Source organism: Cloeon dipterum, chromosome 2, assembly GCF_949628265.1.
Source record: "Cloeon dipterum chromosome 2, ieCloDipt1.1, whole genome shotgun sequence".
Classification (NCBI taxonomy): domain Eukaryota; kingdom Metazoa; phylum Arthropoda; class Insecta; order Ephemeroptera; family Baetidae; genus Cloeon; species Cloeon dipterum.
The window spans coordinates 29,899,955-29,918,230 of record NC_088787.1 but is presented as its reverse complement, the minus strand read 5'-3'; the positions used below and the strand labels follow the sequence as shown (position 1 = coordinate 29,918,230).

At 41.0% G+C, this 18,276-nt stretch overlaps 4 protein-coding genes across 5 annotated transcripts; 2 read left to right on the top strand and 2 right to left on the bottom strand.

Annotated features, from left to right (window-relative positions):
- Window positions 1-263: 263 nt before the first annotated feature.
- On the bottom strand, window positions 264-1,510 carry LOC135935698 (protein KTI12 homolog). Its single transcript, XM_065478222.1, has 6 exons — window positions 1,257-1,510; window positions 1,145-1,196; window positions 1,037-1,089; window positions 684-982; window positions 559-621; window positions 264-494 (listed from the first exon to the last, which is right to left on the bottom strand). The coding sequence occupies exons 1-6, from the start codon at window positions 1,414-1,416 to the stop codon at window positions 300-302; spliced, it is 822 nt and encodes a 273-aa protein (XP_065334294.1). The 5' UTR covers window positions 1,417-1,510; the 3' UTR covers window positions 264-299.
- Window positions 1,511-1,636: 126 nt separating this feature from the next.
- On the top strand, window positions 1,637-8,995 carry MCU (mitochondrial calcium uniporter). Of its 2 annotated transcripts, XM_065478217.1 has the most exons (8): window positions 1,637-1,673; window positions 1,826-2,222; window positions 2,734-2,839; window positions 6,755-6,925; window positions 7,127-7,245; window positions 7,299-7,445; window positions 7,539-7,742; window positions 8,269-8,995. In XM_065478217.1, exons 2-8 carry the CDS (start codon window positions 2,148-2,150, stop codon window positions 8,533-8,535), a joined length of 1,089 nt encoding a protein of 362 aa, XP_065334289.1. In that variant the 5' UTR covers window positions 1,637-1,673; window positions 1,826-2,147; the 3' UTR covers window positions 8,536-8,995. The 2 variants fall into 2 exon arrangements, with proteins under 2 accessions (XP_065334289.1, XP_065334290.1); XM_065478218.1 differs by lacking the exons at window positions 1,637-1,673; window positions 1,826-2,222; window positions 2,734-2,839 and adding an exon at window positions 5,808-5,931.
- On the bottom strand, window positions 3,748-5,732 carry LOC135935699 (uncharacterized). Its single transcript, XM_065478223.1, has 2 exons — window positions 5,588-5,732; window positions 3,748-4,993 (listed from the first exon to the last, which is right to left on the bottom strand). Exons 1-2 carry the CDS (start codon window positions 5,730-5,732, stop codon window positions 4,491-4,493), a joined length of 648 nt encoding a protein of 215 aa, XP_065334295.1. The 3' UTR covers window positions 3,748-4,490.
- A 179-nt stretch (window positions 8,996-9,174) lies between the features above and the next one.
- LOC135935694 (uncharacterized) lies at window positions 9,175-14,815 on the top strand. Its single transcript, XM_065478209.1, has 2 exons — window positions 9,175-11,254; window positions 11,829-14,815. Exons 1-2 carry the CDS (start codon window positions 11,210-11,212, stop codon window positions 14,646-14,648), a joined length of 2,865 nt encoding a protein of 954 aa, XP_065334281.1. The 5' UTR covers window positions 9,175-11,209; the 3' UTR covers window positions 14,649-14,815.
- Window positions 14,816-18,276: the final 3,461 nt, after the last annotated feature.

The window sequence follows — 18,276 nt, the reverse complement described above, 5'->3', positions numbered from 1 at the left end:
ATCCAGCTAATGCGGTTACAACGAATGCTGCTTAACTTCGGTGATCTAATATCTAATGCCCAGTATGCTACACCCTAGACGCATGTTAAGAACAAAAATGATGACGTCCAATCAAGAGAATTGTTTTACTCTTACATTTGACCCAAGCAATGTAGACAAAATACAAATTAAAATGTTCATTTAACATAAGATTGTAAAATTTTAACCAATTCAAAAAATACAGCTGCACTTAAAACTTGGGACGGTGAAGTTCAGAAATAATCTTTATGTTAGAGTAACATAATTTTTAATGATGAAATTTACAGTTTTAGATGCTCCTCAAGGAATTTAGAAAACATTTTTTCAATTTCGTGTGCGGCTTCTTGTGAGCTGGAAAACTTTGGTGGATTCTTCTTGATGAATGTTACAAACTGCGTTTGTATTTTCAGCAATTTTGCTTGAGGCACAACAGATGACGAAAAAATGTGCGAGTGCGTTTCACTTTTTATTACCTTCTGTAACAAAATAAATATTTTTCAATGTAAAGATTTAATTTTTTGATTAGGAGTTGATTAGTACCTGAATTGCCTCTTTTGTAATTTGATCAATATTACAAATCACATTACTTGGTAAGCTATGCATCTGTAACAAAAATTTAGAAAATATTATTCACACCATCTTTTAAGATTGTTACTGCCACTCACTGTAACAGTAGACTGGTTGGCTTTTGCTGGGCTCTTCCGTAAAAGCGGATTTACAATGGCCTCAAAATCTAAATCTTCGACAGAATGAAGTGTGTAAAGTGGAGCATCCCAACGATTCTTGTTGTCTGGGCACTCATACCTCAGCAGAAGCTCGTCAAATTCCTTTTTCGAATATATTTTCCGATCCACTGGATTAGCTTCATTCCACTGCCATGCATCAGCCTCGGACACTTCACAATGGATCACGCAAAACGTTTCTCTAGCAGTCTTTGATAAGCAATATAGCTCGTATCTGAAGCCTGTTTGAATAAATAATTAAATTGAAATAAGTGAGTCGATGTGAGGATACTAACTTTTTAGGTAATTCCCTGCGTCAACAATAACAAATGTGTTTTTGCCTAGCAGTCTGTAAACTTATGCATCAAAATTGAAATTATAATTAAAAAATATTCATGACGAACCTTTGAACTTCAGACTTAATCTCCCCACGAAGAAGTTTCTCCTTGTTCTGAACTGTAAAATGGTAATTTATGAAAATATATGGCAATCTTTGACTTAAAAAAGTTTACAAACCTAAAAATACATCACTGAAATCGGCGGGTTTGCGATTTATGATTTCGTTTTCGCTGACAATTTCTACCTGTTGATTTGCCTCCCCAAGATATCCCTTCAGCTGCTTGGCTCTGGTGGTTTTACCAGAGCATGGCAGGCCTGTCAGCAAAACCAAAGGCATAGCGATTGACGAAGGTGTTGCTTTGACTGTGCAAAAAAGACCACAAGCGGCAAGGCAAGGCGCAAACAGCGGCACGGCACAGGCACACGTTTTGTTTATGTTCTAGTGAGAGGAGGCGTGGCCCCCGACCGTCAGCGCCAGTGGTGCACACTTTGGTTATTACGCAAACGACGATAATATCAACAAGAGCCGCAAGCGGCTGCGGCGCAAGATTATGCTATGCCTACCAAGGGAAGACTGCAGTTAAAATTTTGTCTGTAATATATTTTCGTTTAATTCTGTCATGACATTCGTGGCTCCCAATTTCTATACATTTAAAATGAAAAAATTTGAAGTGATTTAATTTTTTTAAACGGAGCATATTTTCGTAATTTGATAACTAAAGCCTCAAAATATTTATATTTGGCAGTGTCTCTGGTAGTGAGGACTGCCCTTGAACAGTCGCTCGACGTGACATCTATGGTAGCAGTCGCAAGAACCGCAAGAACAAGAGGGGTTTAGAAGAGGAGCGGCCCAACAAGCAGACAAGCAGTGCGACCGCCGAATCCGTTCGCCCCGTTCCCATTACTGAGGCTGAGTAGACTACGGGCCCGAATCGCCGAGCTGCTCGGTGACGAGTCGGCTTCGTGGGCCAGCTCCAAACTTGTAAATCGGCGATCGCCCGAGCCGATCAGAGCAAACTCCGAACGCCGACCATCGTAGAACGAGCCGAATTCACGCTTTGATTCGGCATGGCGAGTGCGTGCCGACGGGTCGTTGCCCTGCTGGTGTCCCATGCAGGCCCCTCACCGGCCCTACTGGCACAGGTACTTTATTTCGCGTTCCCGACCACCATCCACTGAAGGGAGGTTACCGTCGCCCTGCGCCACCCTCCAATTTGCTGCAGATGCCATTATGCTGCATTAATATTTTGTGTACATGGTCACAGGGGTGGCATGCTCTCTTTTGTGTACAACATACACATAGATTTTTTAAAGTTCATTAGTGCGGCGAGAAAGATGCTCCGGCGCATAAGTTGACAGCCGCTGCTTTTGGGCAGAGACGCATTGATTTTTTGCATGTTTTGTTCTCGTGCCTCTGCGGCTGCTTTAGAGCATTGATGTCATTATTTCGTTTCCTGCTTTTTGTTAGTTATCATGTTAAATTGGGAAACCTGTTTTCTACTCAAGAAATTTGCACAGAGGCCTCGAAAAAAGTATTTTTAAGATTCTACACCCCTCTGTGTATTTTATCATTCAAGAAAAACGTTTCCTAGGAATAAAGTAATAGAAGTTGAAAAGGTGCCAAAACTGACGCCCCTATTTGTATAATCAACAGAGTTCAGCAAACAAACCGCACATCCTGAGGTACTTAAGTTGCAGTATTGTACGGCTGAATGACGACACGACGACATCAGCCACTCCCTCCGACCCTTCTTCCGCAGGTGAGTTTGAGAGACAGTTGATGTGCGTAGCTTCTTGGAATTTACTTGGAATAAATCAAGCGCCTTTCTTGGTTTGATCGTTCGCTCTGGCTTTTGAGACCAAGGTTTGATGGTACGTTTAGTTTCACTTTAGCAACAGAAACAAACAATCATAAAATCCATGACAAAAGTACATTACAACAACTAGGACAGGCCTTGGAAACCAATATAAATATTATTCCTGTGGTTTTCGTGTGATATTTTATCTAGTAGCATAAACATATCTTATTTTTTTCTCCTTGACTTAGAATATCGATTAATGTTTTGGTCTGTGCCTGAATAATAATAATATCAACTTCTTGACAATGATTAATATGAGCAAGAAGTCAGAGGAATCCAACTAGAAAATTGAATTTAAAATTTATTTCCCACCCAGATAATGAACTTGTTTAGGTTCGAGGCACATATAATAATGTCCTGCTTGGTATTGGTAAAATAAACTTCAAGCCTAACAACCCTGGAAAATTTAACATTTAATGCGGTTTCATGAAAAGTTTAAAAGTTGAATTTCACTATGAACCAAATGATGATTGAAAATGTCTGCAGTGAGTGTTGCGAAAAATTACACTCAAGGTGGTGTTGTGCAAGGAGAATGGTTATAGTTTCGAAACTGTGCAAAACCTGAACTGCAATGATTAAAGTGTTTACGCCAGGTGCGTTTATATTCATTTTACTATGGTATTGCAAACAGAAAAATTGTTGCAAATTAATGGTTCAAGAGATATTTTCTCTCCAGTTATTCAGTTGAATACGTCAATTCCTGATAAAAAAACACTTAACCATTGTTCATTTTCCCCTTGTTCAGCAGTCTAAAATTTATTAAAATTTTCCTCTAAGGACAATATTTAGGATTTTTATGTATAGTACTCAATATGATGGAATAAAACTTTTATTGAGCTACTTTCTCACAACGTCTGTGCCAGCAAACGACTAAACGACCTACCGTTTGATTTACATGGTAACCATTGTGGTAATTTCGCAGCCACTATCTTTCAGCTTTAATTTAGCAGACGAATAAATCTTGAATTCTTAAAGACCGTCTGTGATGAAGTTTCTGAGCACATGAATCGATTCTTGAGGGTCGAAGTGGATATTTTTTTGCGACCAAAAAGTGCAGCGCGACGTGCGGAGCAAAAGTACAACTTTTTTACCGCCAGAACAAGATGAATGCGAGAAGTACGCATGCGTCAGAGCTGGTTTGAGCACTTGCAGAGAGACCGCCTGTACGAATGACTTCTTTGTCAGATCCAGCCAGCTCTGACGCATGCGCACTTCTCGCATTCATATTGTTTTGGCGGTAAAATAAAGCTCTACTTGTGCTACGCGCTCGTCTTTTTGGTCGGAAAAATATCCACTTTACCTAATACGACTCTAAAGAATCGATTGGTGTGCTCAGAAACTTCGTCAATGACGGTCTTTAAGCATTTAACACTAATATTTCTTTTATTTGATATCAAATTGTCATTAAATAATCTTGTGGTCCCTGAATCGAACAACCCCTTGTGCCCAGCAGCAGCACTTTGTGCACAAAGGACGGTAGCAACAACTGGGCTGACTGAGTAATTGATCATTGATCTATGCATGAATGAAGCAGACAGCAGACACCACAAAGTCATTTATCACTGATGACAAGCAGTTCAAGCCGGCTGCCGCAGCTGTTGCTCTTAACCAGCGTGGCCCGCGTCGCCGGCCCTGGCAGGGCGTACTGCCGCGGCGCCTGCAGGATCTCCTGCAGCAGGCGCTGCGCCGAGGAGCGCTCGTGGCCGCCGCCCGGCCGGTTGTCGGCCACCACGCGGCCGCCGAAGTAGGTGACGCTGCGACCGAGCGCGCGCAGTCGCTGCATCGCCTGCCGCGACACTGTCCGCGTGCCCTCTGACACGTCGCACGAGCCGGAACTCTCGCTGTCGCTTTCAGACGATGATTCGGTCCGAGTACAGGGGTCGTCATCCTTGGCGGGGGACTCGTCTGTCCGCGTACGCGACTCGAAGAACGAGCGAGCGTTGCGCACGGCGTCGCAACTCGGCAGCTCCGCGTCCACCAGCTCTCGGTTGCGCGGGTTGCGCGGACACAGAAAACGTCCGCTCGACCCGCGCATCACCTTTGCTTTTTTACAGCCTAGAATTTCAATTTAAGTCCCGTTAAAAACTCAATTTCACTGAATCATTTGTATGCTATTACAGAAAAGTGAAAAGGCAAACAGTACCAATTCACAATTAGTGCCAAATTCTGTACAGTAAACTTTGTTTTTGGGGGAATTTAAATAGATAAAAATGCAGCCGATTAAAGTTATGAACCATACCGCAGTTAAATTGTTTGATAAAAAATTAATTGGTAATTTTTTCCATCTTAAATTCGTACGGTCTTTCCGTTTAGAAAAACGTCTGTTGAATAGAATTACAAAAATCATTTAGTGGAAAAATGACTTAACACTCAATTCCGGCCATTCAAACAAAAAGCAGTAATATCTAGAGCACATAAATCTATATCCCATAAACAGTATCAGCAAAAATTATTCGTATTAATGTCTGATTTAATTATTAAACACTCAAGTTCAGCAAAATTAATTTCACGTCAAACATTATTTGGATTTTAAGCTAGTGAAGCCATCAATCTACTGACTTGTGCGCAACAAACAACCCCACTGTGTTATAGAATTTAAAAATAAGCCGCACATAAGCACTCGAGTTTTAAAGAGATAAATTTGCCAACCTGCCAACATTCGTGGTCCATCAGTCGCCGTGCCTGTGGACGCGTCGGAAATGTTCCGGCCTGATGGCTCTGCTTGCACCAACTCCTCTCTGTTCCCCACCCACGCGTATTTGTGACACACATGAATTTTAGCACTGACCGACATTGCGTCACGGTAATTTATCGCCAACCAACTTCCACTTCATCAGCTGTAAATAATTAGCTTTTTTGGAAACGTGTAATCCAAAGCCATGAACCTAATCTAATAACTGGTGAATTTTCCGCTTTTCAGTGAACGTTTCAAGTTCGGAAAATATGCTAACGCGTGACGCAAGTACCCCTCATTCTGGTCAAAATGCTAAACAGTGAGCTCATTATATTTGCTCTTTTGTTTGCCACCTGAACACGTGATTTGTTGCTCGAGCTATTTTCAGAGTTGATCGCAGCGTCTGCATTTCCCTTTCTATCTTCGAAACATTCTGTTTCTGCTCCACTCTCTGCGACGTCTAGGCATAAAATCTTGAGTCAATGACTTCAGTCGGAAATAAATTATTGATTCCTGGTTGGACGCGCCCTATCGTGCGTCTGCACGTTGATCGCTTTAGATGAAAAACGGGTCAAGTGCTGCCGTAATGTGCCTAATGAGGCAAAATATTATTTAAGAGCAATTGAAGTCAGCGTTGACCTTCCACATGATTTTTTATAAAAAAAGTTCGCGTTATTTACAAAATTTTGATCAAAATTGTTTAAATTATCAAACAAATGAAACGATACAATATTTTGTGTGAAATCCGTGCTGGGTTTGATTTTGTCAAAAGGGTATCAGATTTTGGGGCAACTCGGACTATAATAATTATTCTAACAATTCATTGACTTGTAAAAAGAGTTTGTAAAAATAAATAACTAAACAATAATATAAAACATCAGTTTCTAACAAAGCATCGACATAATGTGTTCTGAAATCGCAAACGTGTAAAGTGTAATATTGGAAGGGAATTCGAATGAAACGTTTAAAAGTAGTTTTGCTTCCTACATGACGTGGGTTGCGATGCTCTCTAAAAATGTATACCATCTGCTATTATTTTAATGGCTTTTTCACAATTTGCAAAATATAGTAAATTATTCTTAGGGCAAATGTTCCTTGTATTGTACTTACCTGAAATGTAATTTGTCATGTTTGTTTCTCAGGTGTTACGATCCACTATTCACAAGGTCTGCCAGTGGTGACAGTACCACTGCCATCGCGGAAAGAGCGCTGCAGGTTCACTCTGCGACCCATCAGCCACTCAGTTGGTGACTTCCAAGAGATGCTGAAGAAAGAGGACAGAGGCATCGACCGAGTTTCCTGCACCACCTTAGGTGACTATTTACCTTGTCATTGAAAACATCGCATTTAAGACACTGGAGTGTGTAAAATAAATGGATTAAATTTTATATAAGAAACTCCGCTAGAGAAAAGTTCTAGTGTTCACATCGTACCAATTGCGTGCCCATTCTTATCAGCTAAGCATGAGCGCTATTGACTGTATCTTTTCTAACTTGTTTGCAATTCTTTTCCAGACGGAGTGCGAATTGCGTGCTCAAACACAATTGAGTCGTTGATGGAGAACGACTTTCAGTTGGTCATGAATGACATTTCATACAAGGTGGTTACACCGCACCAAGAAAGGCTTTCCCAGGTCAGACAATCGTCCTTAAATCTTTGAAAATAACTAAAAGATGCATCAAACAGGACGAAATCAAACATCTCTCAGATGTGCGCAACTTAGTCAACCAGTTGTATGAAGCGCTGAACGTTGGCGAACATCAGCTTTCTAAGGAGAGGGAACTTTTTTCAAAACTTGAGATGTTGAAAGAGAAGATCGCTCCACTTGAAGCGGTAAGAATGATTTTATCAATCTCTAATGTCTTAAAATGTATTTTCTTTCTTTGTGCTATTGTTTACTCATTTAATCTTCTACTGTTACTGCAGAAGAGACTTGAACTGTCCAAGTTAGCTGAGAAGCGAACAACAACACTGACGTGGGTTGGCCTGGGGTTGATGTCAGTGCAGTTTGGTATCCTCGCTCGGCTAACGTGGTGGGAGTATTCATGGGACATAATGGAGCCAGTCACCTATTTTGTCACTTACGGCACTGCCATGGCCTGCTATGCCTATTTTGTCCTTACCAAACAAGTAAGATATCGTTATGCATTGATGGATTTAGGGTTCTATAGATAATGTGTATTGTTTTATCGTCAATATCTTTGCGTCCTATGTTATTAACTGTCCATAAAACTTGTAGTGTGAATTGTTAAAATCATTTTAAAATATCTTTCATCTATTACATCTGACTGATTCTGATTCTTTATAATGAAACCTTTTTCGGTATCTTTGTAAAAATACATATTGCAACACCTGCGTGAAATAATTTTGTTGCGACCAATCAAGGAAAAATCCAGATAACACAATAATCGCAGTTGTTTGCTCATCCTTGTGCGTGTTATGACATAAAGTTTCCTCCTTAATCTCATACGTCATCTTGCTTAAATGCTGTACCTTATCTTCAAACTTTTGTTGATAATTCAATATTTAAAATGTTTGAATATATATATATATATATATATATATATATATATATATATATATATATATATATATATATATATATATATATATATTGTTGGAATATTCTTCAACTGATCAATGAAATTTCTCTCAGGAGTACATGCTGCCTGACGTGAAGGACCGTCAGTTCCTGATTTCTTTCCACAAGAAGGCGCGAAAGAACGGCTTCGACGTGGAGCGGTACAATGAGCTACGCGACAGCATCGCTAGTGTGGAAGATGATCTGCGCCGGCTGCGCGACCCCCTACAAATCCATCTGCCCCAGGCCGGTTCGCTCCTGCAGCAGGGCGTCGGCAAACCCTCGGACGGCTTACCCTCCCCCATCGAACAAATCCGCAGCTTGCTCAAGAGAAAGTTCTAAGCGAATGGAAGCACGGAAGCAGCGCGTCCAAAGCATTTTTGTCCTCGCACAGGTTTCATACATGTTGTTTTATATTCTATCGGTATTTAAGAATACTTTGTGACAAAGTTAATTTCATACGAAGTTTACTGCCATGTTGAGTAGTTTGAGAAAACAAGCTAGTCGGGAGGCCCGGTTACGCTCCCTCGGCCGTTACGTTAATTCTTGCTAAAACGGGCGCATTGGACTTAATTTTGCATAATCACCCGCATTTCTCTGAGTTCGCACAGGAAACTCCAGATTTGAATGGAAGTTGTGATCAATTCGAGCACAAAGCCCTCGTCATCCGTTTCGCAACCTTGGGTTGTGGTCCTGGTTTTTGCTTTGTGGTGCTGTAAATCACTTAAGATTTATAAACTCGACTAATTTTAATCAAGCTTTACACACCTATATAGATAGGATCTTTGAGTCGCGTTTTAAAGGCCCACTTTGACGAAAATTTTGAGCACACAAATCGATTCCTGAGGGTCGCATTAGGTAAATTTGATATTTTTTCCGACCAAAAAGTTCAGCGTGACGTGCGTAGCACACGCGGAACTTCTTTTGCCGCCAAATAATATGAACCTTGTGTGCGCGAACTACGCATGCGTCAGACCTGGTGGGGCGGCAGGCCAGCCGACGCAGATGGAGAGGGGGAAATAAATGTGTTTCGCATCTTGTCAGCAGGCGAGCGGCGAGAGAAAATAATGTGCGTTGGCTGGCCGGCCGCCCCACCAGGTCTGACGCATGCGTAGTTCGCGCACAAAAGGTTCATATTATTTGGCGGCAAAAAAAGTTTCCGCGAGTGCTACGCACGTCACGCTGAACTTTTTGGTCGGAAAAAATATCAAATTTACCTAATTCGACCCTCAGGAATCGATTCGTGTGCTCAAAATTTTCGTCAAAGTGGGCCTTTAAATGAGCTTTTTTGAATTTGATGGTGCTGATGATATCTATGAAATGTTGAGAGAGCGAAAGAGAATTTAATTCTTGATTGTGATAGGCTTGAACATCACTTGCAAACAAATATTCTGAGCATTTTTTTCAATTTGGAATGCTATTAGCGATACCTTGTAAAATCAATCTACGCACCTGCTAATTAACTTAAATACATGCATAAATAAGTGGATGAATCCCTCAAATAACAAACGATTACTGTGTTGGCAAATGATGAATTACTTGCACTGCACCAAACAATTTCACTAAATTGCTTTTAACGAAAGTAGCATTTTGAAAATGGTGTCGTTGCACTTGCCGTTAAATACGTTTTATTCTTTTTTCATAATAAAGGATTATTTTGCAGGTCTTGATTGCCATATTTTTTGGCCATGTATCATGCTAAACAAATGCGATATGCTATTGTATACAGTTTCTTATAATGTCAAATAATCAGTTTCTTCCAATGATACACTGATTTTTTTATTATAATTTTGAAACAAATTAGTATCAACTTTGGGGTTTTTGTAGTGTATTTTAGCTCGTGCACGACTGAAAAATTACATTCAAGTGAAGCGCTGCTCACTATTTAGTAATCAGGTTTTAAATTTTCAAAATTCAAGTTTTAAATGCACAAACTAATTAAAATATTGGTAAATTCGCCAAAAAAGAAACAATTAAGGAAATGTAACGCATAAATAATCAGAAACATGATATGGGTGCTTTAAAGTAACTTGCATTTTAATCACTGAAGCACAAACTTTGTAACGAGCCGCAAGCGTTTGTATTGCCATATAAGTAAATTCAGGAAGAAATCATAAAAATACTAACAAAGTTTGATAGAAAGGTATGTGTTACTGCTCTCTTCCTCTCTTACTGTATTCGTAGGCCAAGCGTGTTTCAATTCCTTTACTTTGGACACGTCTAAACTTGCCCTCCCTTTAACAAATCAAAATCTTAAACAAAAATATTACATATATATTTCAAGTGATCCGAAATTCTGTCTCTGCAGCGAGTTTCAGCACTTAAAAAAGCATCAAAAACAGCCCAGCCTTGCCTGTCCATCACAAAATATTGTGTTCGTTGCCAAGTCACTTTCCTGCTCTGTCGATTGTGTTTTTCCATGCCAAAATACTGGATTTTGCGTTTGGTGCTGTTTAATGCTGCTGCCCGCTTCAGAGGAAGAAATTTCACTCTAATATGATAACCTCGTTTCCACGCCTTGGAAAGTAGTTCCAAGGTGTGCACAAAACATGCCGATTTTCAAAAGGATTAAGCGAAAATTTGGAGTGATGTACTCAGAGTTACCTTTCAAATTGTGATAATTTAACTTTACATAACACACAAAACAACTAAGAGATAACATATTATGTACTGTAAAAATGTTTTCATAGAAAATGTAAGCGTTGGATTTTTAATCAGGAAAGTTGCATTAAAAGTGATAAAAAATACAGCATTGTCTCACTAAACACAACTCAGCCACCCTAAATGATAAATTTTATCTTTTACTAATGAAAGAGCGCACACAAAGAGGCTGCCGTTTTGTTTTAAGCTTCATTGTGAATATACCGAAATATGCATTTTGGAATTCCCATTTCAAGGGCGACTCTGAGTGAGTGAAGCCGCCACAGCGGAAGCATCACAGCAGCTGCCTGTGCAGCGGCCGACACCACTCTGCTCGCCCAAGCGAAATTTTCATGGGAGCAGGTTGGTCGCTGTTATGGGCCGCTGCTACATTTTCCTATCCATCTTTTTGGCTCAGCTGGTGAGTGGTCCAGGATTTATTTGCAATTTTATAGCTTCATACCACTCTTTGCAAGGAGTGTATCTGCAAAAATTACGATGGCATACATTTTGGTGGATGAAAAACTGACAACTCTAACTATTTCAGAGTAGAATACAGAAAATATTTAGTAAAGACCAAAAAATGTTTATTTTAATAACACCTAATTTCAATAAACTTAACACAATGTTGATTAGTTTTAAATAGAGGATGGAATTTTTAGCGGCTTTTGAAATTTTTGCAAGAGAAAAGATGGCGTGATTTCACAAGATCCCGTCACTCACTCTCTTTTCTATTCAATGAGTGCAGTTCGTCGCCTTCAATTTCACCAGTTCAAAATTTCCTGCTGCTAATTCTACAGCGTGGATTTTTTTATCAAAGGCTGATGTGGCCTAAGGGGTGGAAACAGCTTGCTATTTAACGTGAGAATTCTTAGAAGCCACTCATCCTTGTTTCAAATCCGCATTAAGTAGCGCCACATTTAGAAATATTACTCTTTGCTAAATTAATAAAATAACAATCGGTTTCACCCTTTTCATAAACCGTCCTTTTTTAGATCGCTTTGAGCGCTTATGATGGGAAAAGCGGAGCGTGCAAACACAAAGGTGTGCCAGTGTTGCGGACCGCGGAGGACGTGGACTGGACCTCTGTGGTAATGCCTTTTTTCTCGTCCTTTGGCTTTGCTGGCGGAAACCGTCGAGTTGGCTGCAATTGCCAGTTGACAACCCCAAACCCTCGGGAAATCTGTCCAACAAACGCCACCATGAACGTCACCAGTGGTAAGCACAGTTGGTGGGATGGATTAGGGATGAGACGCTTTCGCACAAGGAGACATGCACACTTCTCATCTGGGCGGAAGTTCAGGAAGAGTATTTCCCTGAAGGATGGTTGCCCGGTGCGGGTGCCTCTGCAGCCATGTCCTGACAAGCTGCAGTCATGTCCTGAGAAGCTGCAGCGGGGCAGGAGATCTCCTCACAAGGGCGGTGGAGGCCGGGGTGGTGGTGGCCGGGGTGGTGGAAGAAGGGACGACAGCAGCGAGGAACAAGGTGCTCAGCGGTCTCGAAATGGAAAGTACTACTACAGGGTGACCATTAAGGAAAAGGAGGATTCTGGTCGGCTCAGGTGCACTGATCCGACAACCAAGCAGACAAAAGTCTTGTGTGATAATAGAGGATCCACATCGTACTCCACAGTTATGGTAACATCCACCGTCTACAGTTACGGGACTCGGGAAGACAAGGAAGATGATAATGGCAATGGTGAACAAGGGGACGATTACCTACTGCAGGATCCTATAGACACATCGCCAATTTCGGGGATTCAAACTGGATTCACGATTTCTCCAACAAGAAGCCGTCGTCCTTACGAACCAAGCATCATGCTGACTGAGGATTTGGAGTTTCCAGGCACGAGCATGGTCAAGTCCACTCCTTCAGTTTCGATAGAACAAAGCGAGTCTACGAGGTACGCATTCAGTGAATCAGCTCGTTTTAATTGGCCAGCTGCATCAGAGGTATTCAGCTCCACTTTGTTGCCAGCAGACACACTTCCATTTCAAAGTGTCGACAGCTACTCAAACAATCAGCGCAGTACTTGGTCTTCCAACGGTGGGGCATCAAAATCATACACATTTTCCCAGCAAACAGATCAGACTTTTAGCTCATGGTACAGTATGAGCAGTGCCGTGGTGACGAGTGAACCGAAAAAGGAAGATCAAGTTCGTCAATCAAGCACAACCAGAGCTCCTGCTGAGACAACATCCAACAACAGATGGGGAGCATCAAGCACGTGGGCTGCAGACACACAGGTTAACGACCAGTCGACAATAAATTATCCCTTGGAAACGTCAATCAAAACATTGACACAGAATACTAGGACAGAACAAACCACAATAGCCTCAACTTCTGTAAAATCCACTTCTGCTTCGCAAACTAAATCTCCTGATGTGACAAGTACGACGACAGTGACATTTACCACGACGACAACAACAACAACAACAACCGCCATTCCTGAAACCTCAACAGCGCAGTACACAAGAAGGAGGTACACAACTGAAAATCCGGAAAAACAAGAAGATGCAGCAAGTGCAAGCACAATAATTAGCACAAATAAACCTTCGATAACCGAATCAACCACTCCAATAGCACGCGAGATTCCTTTGGCAAACACAATAACGCCTTTAAAAATGGTTAGCTCCACTGTTGCTCCAACAGGTGAGGTAACGCCTTCATCATCATCAACGGCACCAGCATCATCAACAAAAAACGATAGATGGAAGAATGATATCACAGATTCAACAAACGCACCAACCACCACTGCTACTACAAAAACAACTGCCACGACTACTAAAGTTGATAGTCAAACCACTACCGCTACCGCGGCGCAAATTTCTTCTCCCAGCAGGAGCCCTGGATTTGGGTTACAGGATTTGACAAGGGAAAATGATGAAAATGATGATTCAAGTAGTAATTTGTCGCCAATAACAAGAGTTGGCGTAACAACCGAGCAAACGACGTCATTAAGAAGCACTAAAAAGCCGCAAGTTACAGACAAATACACATATGCGGAAATTACAAGTGGACCAGAAGCCTTAATGTCGCCAGACGGAAAAACTTCACCAACGAGCGAGAGAAATAATTTTGGCGAAGGCAGAAGAGACACTTGGGCGAGAAGTGAATCAAGCACGCTAAGCACTTCTTCCAGCGTGGAAACAACTTTGCCACTCAAACCGTCTGTCAGGGAGAGCACCCTCACTACCCTCAGCACGGACCAAATGGGCAAAAATCAAGGTGCTGCCTCCACCTCCTTTAATCTGCTGGACATTGTTAACAGCGGCCGTGTCGACGAGAAAAATGGCAGAACTGGGCAATCGTCGATAAGTGAATTACCCACAACAAGCCGCAGCGTGGACTTGGCGAGTGGCAAAGAAATTACTTACAGTAAAAATGCCACTCACGGAAATGAAATTGAAAGCAATTCAGAAAAATCGACGTTGGGTAAAAACTCGACCTCTGAAGTAGTCGACCACCAAGATGATCACGACAGGGGAGACGTCAAAAACTACCTCTTGATGTTGCTGGTTGGCGGAAACAATAATAATTGCAACTGCTCTGACAGAAACTCGAAAAACCAAACTGGCACGGGAAATGACGAAAATAGACGCACTGCACAATCGTTGAATAATACTCAATCTGGCGGAGAAAATAACATCTTTTACATCGGATTTCCTATCTTGGGTTCGTTCATCTCTCAGCCGATAGTAAAGGAAAATAAATCAGACTGTGCAATTTGCCCAAATTTAAAGTTCATGAAGGTTATGCAAACCATTCAGAGTGGTGACTGCCTTAGTTCAATGTTTGGTTCCTTCTTCAAATAATTATTTTTTCATTTCATTTTTTAGCACCAAGCAAAATGAAAAGAAAAAATACTTCTAATTCTCACTCAGTCCCAATACCAAAAATATAGGTGTGACTGGGGACCTTTTTAATTACTACTTTTCGCCTTCGTGAGTAGAATAAATTATCAATTCGTTTAACCAAATACCTATTTGATTTTTAATTTGTATATTTTAAGACCTTTTTTATTGATTGCCTTTTTTCTATGCCAAAATATGCATTTTGCGTTTGGTGCTGGTTAATGCTGCTGCTCGCTTCAGAGGAAGAAATTTCCCTCTAATATGATAACCTCGTTTCCACGCCTTAGAAAGTAGTTCCAAGGTGTGCACATAAACATGATACAATGCCGATTTTCAAGCGTTGGATTTTTAATCAGGAAAGTTGCATTAAAAGTGATAAGAAAATACAGTATTGTCACAACTCAGCCACCCTAACTGCTAAATATTATCTTATACTAATGAAAGAGCGCACTCAAAGAGGCTGCCGTTTTGTTTTAAACTTCGTAAATATATATATGCATTTTGGAAATCCCATTTCAATTGCGACGCTGACAGCGGAAGCATCACAGCAGCTGCCTGTGCAGTGGCCGACATCACCCGCCGAAAACCAAGCGAAATTTTCATGGGAGTAGGTTGGTCGCTGTTATGGGGGGCCGCTGCTACATTTTCCTATCCATCTTTTTGGCTCAGTTGGTGAGTAGTCCAGAATTTATTTTGCAATTTTATAGCTTTATACCACTCTTTGTAAGAAGTGTATCTGCAAAAATTACGAGGGCATACATTTTGGTGGACGAAAAACTGACAACTCAAACTATTTCGGAATAGAAAACAGAAAAAATTTAGTAAATAGCAAAATATATAATATTTTATTATTAGGACACTAAATTTAAATAAACTTAATACAATATTGAATGGTTTTAAATAGAGGATGGAATTTTAAGCGGCTTTTGAAATTTTTGTGGCGTGATTTCACAAGATTTCGTCACCCACTCTCTTTTCTATTCAATATGAGTTCAGTTTATCGCCTTCAATTTCACCAGTTCAAAATTTCCTGCAGATATAATTCTACTGCGTGGATTTTTTATTAAAGGCGATGAGTTAATACTTATAGGGGTGGAAACAGCTCGCTATTTAACGTGAGAATTCTTAGTAGCCACTAATCCTAGTTTCAAATCCGCCTTTAGTAGCATCATACATTGAGGAATATTACTCTCTGCTAAATGAATAAAATAATAAAAGTTTTCACCCTTTTCATAAATCGTCCTTGTTTAGATCGCTTTGAGCGCTTATGATTGGAAAAGCGGGACGTGTAAACACAAAGGTGTGGAAGTGTTGCGGATCGCGGAGGACGCGGACTGGACCACTGTGGTAATGCCTTTTTTCTCGTCCTTTGGCTTTGCTGGCGGAGGCCTTCGAGATGGCTGCAATAATTGCCAGTTGACAACCCCAAACCCTCGGGAAATCTGTCCAACAAACGCCACCATGAACGTCACCAGTGGTAAGCACAGTTGGTGGGATGGATTAGGGATGAGACGCTTTCGCATGAGGAGACACGCTCAATTCTCGTCTGGACGGAAGTTCAGGAAGAGCATTTCCCTGAAGGACGGTTGCCCGGTGCGGGTGCCTCTGCAGCCATGTTCTGAGAAGCTGCAGCGGAGCAGGAGATCTCCTCACAAGGGCGGTGGAGGACGGGGTGGTGGAAGAAGGGACGACAGCAGCAAAGAACAAGGTGCTCAGCAGTCTCGAAATGGAAAGTACGAGGAAGATGGTAATGGCAATGGTGAACAAGGGAACGATTATATACCTACTGCAGGATCGGGGAGACATCAAAAACTACCTTATGATGTTGCTGGTTGGCGGACACAATAATAATAGCAACTGCTCTGACAGAAACTCGAAAAACCAAACTGGCACGGGAAAGGACGAAAATAGACGCACTACACAATCGTTGAATAATGCTCAATCTGGCGGAAAAAATAGAATCTTTTACATCGGATTTCCTATCTTGGGTTCGTTCATCTCTCAGCCGATAGTAAAGGAAAATAAATCAGACTGTGCAATTTGCCCAAATTTAAATTTCATGAAGGCTATGAAAACCATTCAGAGTGGTGACTGCCTTAGTTCAATGTTTGGTTCCTTTTTCAAATAATTAATTTTTTTCATTTCATTTTTATATCTCCAAGCAAAATGAAATGAAAAATATTATTTCTAATTCTCACACAGTCTTAATACCCATTATCTGCCGCAAGCGGTGTCGGCTGACGCAGCTTGAAAGTGCTTTTTACATTCATATTTTATCAGAGTGCGCAAAAAATATAGGTGTGTCTGGGTGACACTTTTAATTACTTCTTTTCGCCTTCGTGAGTAGAATAAATTTGCAATTTGTTTAACCAAAAACTTATTTGATTTTTAATTTATATATTTCAAGACCTTTTTCCTCATTACATTTTGTCAATAGATTTTGAGCTGGATCAGGTGAAGGTATTTCATTAGATTAGATATATTTTATTTGTATTTATACATCAGTTCAGTAATAAAGTTACTTTAACACCACGCGTGCGTGCGGACAATCCTAGTCTTTAAAATAAAATGTGGAGAGTAAAACGTAATAAATAAAAGGGATAAGGATCAATAGTACATACGTATCATGGGCTTGAAAACTTCAGCAAAAATTATTCTCATTTCGATATTAAAAAAAATCTAGCCAGCTCAAGTGAACTTTATCACGAAGAGAAAGTTAATTTTCCATAAAAGTCCAATAGCATGGCTGCAAGGTGTGCATCAGCGTTTGGACGCGTCAGCCATAACATAAACTATCCCATATTGATTTGCAACAGGATGTACTCTCGCTTCCCGTTTGGTCGGGACGGTCGGCGTAAATGTGCGGTGAACGTGAGCGAAAGTGCGATGAGATACGGCGATGTTCACGGCCAAGGGTGTATCCAATTTTTTTTACGGAACAAAAGACAAGTCTCACTTGGTGGAATAAAACGTCGAATAAGGAGCGCCGGCGTAATTTTGCGAGCAAGGTGTTCGTTTCAGCGTCGCTGTTAATTGGCTTACACGAGAGGTGCTCTTTGACTCAGGCTGGCGAACAAGCGAAAGTGTGAAGAGCTAGCACGCCGCTCTCGCAAGGGAAACGCATTCAAGAAGCACCGCACCGTCTTGCTGCTGCTTTTCGCTCCAAAGGCTCCCAAGCGGTCTCCGTGCTTAATTGTCAGCTCTCGCTTTAATTCTAATTTCATTCTCTCTGATAACATATTTGCACATGTACTCCACTCTTGTTTTTTTATTACAGGGCACAGGTCGGGCGAACGTCGTTTTTGCAAGCAGGGATAGACTACATCAAAAAGAAAGTATCGATTCTTGTTTATTTTATACCTGATCAACGTTTGAGCCTCGTTGACGGCACAAGGATTTGCGGAAACTTGATCCTTTGAATCCATTCTTCGCAGGAATCACGTTGAAGGAGCTTGTTTGCATGTTGGAAGCAGTGGAGAGCCCAAAAGGTCAAAAGCGTGGGGCCATAAACGGACTGAAAATGCAATAAAGGATATACTTGGGAAGTTGTTACATATTTAGATCTTCTATCGTGTTGTGCGTTTTCATC